The 6,697-nt window shown below is 37.0% G+C and overlaps 1 protein-coding gene across 3 annotated transcripts in view; it reads right to left on the reverse strand.

The window, feature by feature from the left end:
• Positions 1-6,697, reverse strand: part of ANKRD12 (ankyrin repeat domain 12) — a 62,053-nt gene that overhangs the window by 2,481 nt on the left and 52,875 nt on the right. For all 3 annotated transcript variants that reach the window (XM_026843256.1, XM_026843257.1, XM_026843258.1), the window contains 2 exons: positions 4,431-4,529; positions 2,145-2,288 (listed from right to left, as the gene is read on the reverse strand). In XM_026843256.1, coding sequence (XP_026699057.1) covers positions 2,145-2,288; positions 4,431-4,529 — 243 coding nt within the window. The remainder of the gene's footprint in view (positions 1-2,144; positions 2,289-4,430; positions 4,530-6,697) is intronic.

Consider the following 6,697-nt stretch of genomic DNA (forward strand, 5'->3'; position numbering starts at 1 on the left):
GGGGGGGGGCGGGGAGCCACTGCAATAATTTGTACACTGTAGCAATGGGCAAGGACAAAAAAACTGCAAAGACTGAAATCTCTAGAAAACAGCTGATATTTCAGATATCAAGGACAAGTAAACAGGCTGGTTCTAGAAAGAGCCCTTAACAACATTGATCTTGTAACCCTGAATTGTAGGCATTTAGGTGAGCAGTGACCAGCTAACAGTCTGGGCCTCTTTCCTCCTCCATCTTTGGTTTGGCCCCTATGACTGCAAAGCACGGTTCTTAAGGTCTGCCCAACATGTGCAGCCATAAAGGCAAAGCCTCCAAAGACCCAGAAATCCCATAAAACCAGTTCTGAGGTGGTTATTTTCCTGCAACAGTTCTTTGTTTACAAATTACAAAAGTTCTTTGCTTACAAATCCTTCCCAGCTATTTGTTCAAATACAAGAAAAAAATTGATCCGAGAGGATTCTTCTTCGTAGAACAAAATTAAGAGTTGCTAGCGGGATAACAGGAAAGTGGCAGAATGCATTACAACAGAATGGTTTCTTATGCATATGCATTCTTCCCAAGAAGCAAATGTAAATCAAAGCATCAAGTTGATAGTTTAAAATACTGATTTGAATTATAATAAAAATATATTTAATACTTTTCTGAATATTATGTGCAGTATTATAATTTTCTAAGAAAAATTGCCACAGACTGAAACACAAAGTTGTTGAGGTAGTGAAGGAGGGGCATTTTACAACTACTATTGTTATTATACAGAAGGTAAAAAAAGTTGCAATACTTGTGTGTGTGGGGAAACCACAACAACTTCTCCCCCAGTAGAGATTCCTTTAGTTTCACAGAATTCAAATATAGAATCAGCTTATTTAAAATCAATTGTAAAATGTTAACTATAAAAATGTAAGTTATATGCATAACTCAGATAAATCTCTAATTTCTAAAAAGCTTGGGGCCTCTAAATTAGGGCAGGAAAAAAGCAAAGGACATCCTGAACTTCAGAACTGATGATGATATCTGGACTGTTAACAGAAAAGTTTAATTTTTGCTCTATCAGTTAGATTTACTAGGGAAATGATAATTTAAAAATCTGTCAGTATAAAGCTTAAAATGGGAGAACAATACAGTCTCCATAAACTGCTATCTCCTGCTTGAATTACCTTGTGCATAGCTGTAGTTCTTTAAAGATAGGGGGAAAAAAATGCAGTAACAGACTGAGGAAACTAGAAGCTGTAATAATTCTGTAAGGGACTCCAGGACTAAAGTAGAATTCCACATATGTTGGAAATGGAAGTTGGGCATTTAAAAATGAAACACCTGCAATGCATCAACATTTTTATTACATCCAAAATATCAAACTTCTCCTTGCATTATGTGCTCCTCACTGAATCAGGTTTTGAATGCTGTTTCCATTTCTATTCAGTAGCAGACCTGTTCACAAAATACTGACACCATGAAATTATGTTCTCTTAGGAGATACGGCTGCAACAAACCTCTGAGTGGTAGTCCATAAAAGGTATGCAGATTATGAAGTACACTGCTCATTTTATGTTTTAATCAGGACTAAATACCAACACTGAACATCTGAACAACATGGAGCTTGAGGTGATTTTGAAAAAAATAATTTCATCTGGTAGCATTCAACATTTCACTGTTGGTCATCTGTTTTTTATGGAACAGTTCTAGTGACTGCCTTATAAAGAGGAGAAAACTGTAATGTGAGTAGCTTCACAAAACATTTTCAGATTTCACAAATCAATCTCATCACACACTACTGCAGTTCTCTGACAAAAATGACATTATGTTCTGATAATCTTTTTTTGTTGTTTAAGCTTCCAGAGTATGTTCTGTTTATGACTGAAGTCTGATTTTATAAAAAAATCAGAGTAATGTTCTCATTTTATCCTTCACATAATTTCTAGAGGTAAAAGAAAACCAGACATGGTACAAAACAGAAAACTGGTGTGCGTATATCTGTATCCTCTTGTTATTGTATGCCCAAATGAGGCCTAATCAAGCTAACAATCTATAATGTGCAAAATCTTAATTCCAGACAAAACAATGACAATTTCAGTATGGGAACAAAATTATCTCCTTTTGAGTCAGGCTAAAAAGACCCTTTTATCTGAAATTCTGAAATACATCTCTTTACCTGAGCATCCAGAGGCACATTATAAACCTCAGCATCCAGCAGAACAGTGCAGGCACTGAATGGTAGTGTTTGATTAGCTAGCGTTCTTGCTGCTCGATAATGAACACGTAGAACTTCTTGCTCGTTAGAAACAATAAGCTTTTCCTAATTGAATAAGATATTAACATATAAACAAATATTTAGCAAATTAAGCATTTCAGTTTGATTCATTAAAGCATCCATTCATTTAAACATTTCTTTTAAAGGCTGACACTCTTTAAAGTCTGAGAAGGGAGCTGGTGGAGGGAGGAGCAGCTGTTCATATAACCACATCCAAAATTTCAGTTTAAGAATGCAAAGAGTGTTTCCTGAATGTTAAGACCTGAAAACACATTCTCCACCACCACCACTGTTGGCTGAAGATCATGTGCACATTTTCCACTTAGTGCTACTGAGGCAAGTTCTAGTTAATGAAGAAGGTGAAAGATGAAAAGTATAAGGAGCATAGGGTTAGGATACAGCTTTGTGAGTCTCGACTTTTATCCCTCTCTACTCAGCATTGTCAGGACACACCTAGAATACTGTGTTCAGTTTTGGTCCTCACTATTCAAAAAAGATGTGAACAGGCTGAAGAGGGTCCAGAGAAGGGCCACAAAGATGATCAAGGGACTGGGAAGCCCACTGTATGAGCAAAGGCAGAGAATTGGGTCTGTTCAGCCTTGAGAAGAGAAGGCTTAGAGGAGACTTATCACCATGTTCCAGTATTTAGAGGGTGGCTACAAAGAAGGTGGAGACTCCATTCTTACAAGGACTTCCATGGAAAAGACAAGGGGTAATGGGTACAAGTTACTCCTGAGGAGAATTCTGATTGGACACAAGAGGAAAATTTTTCACAAAGTGAACAATCAGCCACTGGAATGATCTCCACAGGGAAGTGGTGGATTCCCCTACATTAGACACTTAAAGACTCAGCTGGACAGGGTGCTGGGCCATCTTGTCTAGACTGTGCTCTGCCAAGAAAGGTTGGACCAGGTGATCCTTGATATCCCCTCCAATCTGGTATTCTGTGTTTCTATGACCATATGATTTTTTGTCACATACTTGTCATGCCAGGCACAATGGCCAAGCAAACTGGAGCAGAAATGTAATTTGCAGAATAATTTAAGTAATTTTTAATTTTATTTTATTTTTTTTTTAAAACAACATGCAGAAACTCCCTAAGTTCACAGCTGGACAAAGATTCTTTCCTGAACTGGCCAATCTTGACTTAGAGTTCTGTAAAGTGGATTTGATTTGAAGAACAGACTATTTGGTAAAATAACTGAAAATATGCAGAATTTTATAAAACATGAAAGAATGTATGTGTGTGTTTACTGCTCTGCAATATAACAACTCTAATTTTTATCAAAAAAAAAAAGAAGGTGGATTATAAAAAGCTTGGAAAACAGAAAAAGCAGCATCTTTCCTTTGGTTACAACTGATTTCAGGCAGAACTTGAACCATGTTTACCTTCTTTGTGCTTGTTATTTTATACCTAGCTTTACACTGAAATGCTGAATTCAATAAAACCCTTCCCTCAACTGGTTTGTTAAGCCACACTGAATCAAAAAAACTACCACATCAGGTTTTAATGAGCCAGCTGCTTGTATAACTGTGTGGGAATCCTTAAGATACATTCTACGTGAGAAAGGGGTCCTGTCTGTGTCCACAAGCAATCTGGCTCACAATGCTGACAAGACATCTAAATCTGGCCTGCCAAGGGAAAAGATTTGGGTAACCTAAAAATAAAGAGTACTCTTAAACCAGGAATATTTTCTCAATTTTCTGTGTTCAGTTTCAGTGAAGCCTACATATGTAGTTCTAACGTAGTTTTAGGTAGTTTTTGCAAGGAGAATATTTCAAATAATATTTTAGGCTTAGAGCCAACAGGTGTCTTCTACCAATACAGAATTTACTCTTGCTTCAATTCTTTTAACCCAGTTAATTTGTTTCTGAAGTCTACAACCATTATTAGCTTTCAAAAGCAGAGTCTGCAGCTTTCTTCCCATTCCCCACTGCCTCTGGGAAAAATATGGGCCACATCTTTGAGCAATTAACAGGAAAACACTGCTATCTTATTAAGTATTCTGCTAACAGTTGTCCAAACCAATTTTTTAAATTTACAAGTTTCTCCAATTCACAAATTTGAATAGAAGGCTGATTACTTCTAAAGCATTGTTAAATTGAGCAAAATATAGTCTGTCCAATGAAAAAGAAAAACCCTAAAGCTTGAAGTTGAGAAATAAAAATAAATTACTTTAGTCTTACCCTTTCAATACTGTGCTGTAAACGTAGTTTCATCCTTACAACCTCCTGTTGTTTAAATAATTCCTTAAGTGGGTCTGACAGCGAGGGAGGTGGTGTAATCTGTGGAAGAAGTTTTATAAATAATGTAGTGAGTATGTATTTAACATATGTTTAACGCTGCCTATATGATTTGAGCATTTATGTAAAAAACAATAAAAGCAAGGTATTTTTTAGGGAAAATATGAGAGTTTTGTACACTCCATTAATTATGTGACCTTGATATCCATCTGCAATAAAAGGAGTGAAGGATTCTTTACCATAAAGTTAATAAACCCAACTGAAACAGCATTTCAAGCTGTTTAGTGCTTTTAACCAGTCATTGTCAGCATGTCATAACTGTTCTTTAAAAGGATTATACATTGGAAGATAGGAAAAATTCAACTGGCTTTCTAGTTTAAAGACTCTTAAAAGCATAACTGTTTGTTTTGAGAAGTTCAAAACCGCCTAGCCAAATACACAAGCAAAGTAAGAAAAACATTGCTAAAAAAATGTCACTTGATATATCTACACAGTGTCAGGGGCATTTTATGAGACACAAAAGATAACTGACCATATCCCTAATCTTACAATCCTGCAGAACACTGGCAAGCACAAAAAGTACAGCAGAGCCCCAGACAGTGGCTTGGACAAGAGTTTCCTCCCGTCAGTTATTCAATAGGTTTTTTAAATGCTTATGTTTAAAAACCAAAAATAATTAAAAAAAAATCAAATAGACTTGAGCGAGCTATCAACACTGATTGGCTATATTCTAAGCATTTTGCATTTTTAGTCAATTATAGCAAACAACTGCTATTACCGTCCAGATTGAGCTATATGACAAACACTGAAAAGGCACCTGGAGCCCTCATGTCAACTGCAGAAATCCCATGTTTCTTGAGAATTAACTAATAAACATCTTGGGAGTTTTAAGGCTCCACCCAAAGTTTACTTTTCTCTATGCAAGTTCTGTCTGACAGTTCAGCATGGTTTTTAGCAATTGCTAGATATAAGAGCATTGATAATGCTTTGGAAAGACTCATCAAAACTAAATGAAATACTGTTTACTACCACTGATACTGAGAAACCACAGCTGAAATACATGCCTACACAGGTATTATACTCTACCTTGTACCTAACACAAACACATAAATAATGTATTCAGTAATATCCTGCAACTGTCAAGAAGTAATAAAACCATTATGAAAATAAGGACACACTGCATTACTAGTATCAATCTTGTGCCTACACACTTTAGTAGCAAAGTGATTTATCTACCAAAAGTTATTCCATTATAGTTGTCTTGGGAAGTTATTTCAGGACAATTTTTTCCCCAACTGGAAGATAACCAATGCCTTTGGAATTAAAGAAAATATTGAAAAACTAATTGTAGTTCATTCCTTAAGCTATTATCTGGTATAAAATTCTCCTTCATGTTTCAAATGACTAAGCAAGATAGACTTCACTTTTCTCAATGAAAATGGTTTGCCTCCCAAACCAGTGAGTAACATTTATGGCATATGCCATTTTGTGTAAGTCATCAGTATTAAAAACAAATGCAACAACAACAACAAAAACCCAAGCCACAAACATCTACTGGAATAATCTGTCTCAATCATAATAGATATCAGGGGGTTTAAATTTAGGCCAAGATACACTGCAGTCTAGTTTTGCCTGGAAACTTTGCATTCATGGCACAGTACAAGCAGTGCTGTCATAGTCTTTTAATAAAATAAGACAAGATGCTTGTAGTAACACCCAGCTTTTATTTAATTAGTTTTACTGAACTCAAAAAGATCTCCCAAAAATCTCAGTGCTTCTGCTGTCAGAGAAGCACACAACATTAACAAGCATGAGTTTATGCACCTGAGTTATCCAGAAATACAAATTTCAGAGTTGGCAAGCATCCAGATCACCTGAACAATTTCAAATATTCTAAATAGTCATTCCCTTGAATTTACAGAGCATTTAACTTTGCAACAGAAATGAGAATAAACCCTGTCGGAAATAACTGGAAAGCACTTAATTCCCCAGACGGCAAACTCGCTGTGGACTTTTATTTAAACGTGCATCCTGAGTGGAGCTGCCGTGCCGTCACAGCAGACCGCGTCCCACGCCAGAAGTGCGTTACTCGGTGCCTGGCGCTGCCGCCGGCCCCACCCGGCCCCACGTTTCCAGCCCCCAGCTAAAATGGCAGCCCGCGGCCCGCCCGCGCAGGCCCCTCCCGGCAGCAGGGGGCGCCCTGGCGCTGC

Source organism: Athene cunicularia, assembly GCF_003259725.1.
Source record: "Athene cunicularia isolate RWA chromosome 2 unlocalized genomic scaffold, athCun1 chr2_part1, whole genome shotgun sequence".
NCBI classification, from domain to species: domain Eukaryota; kingdom Metazoa; phylum Chordata; class Aves; order Strigiformes; family Strigidae; genus Athene; species Athene cunicularia.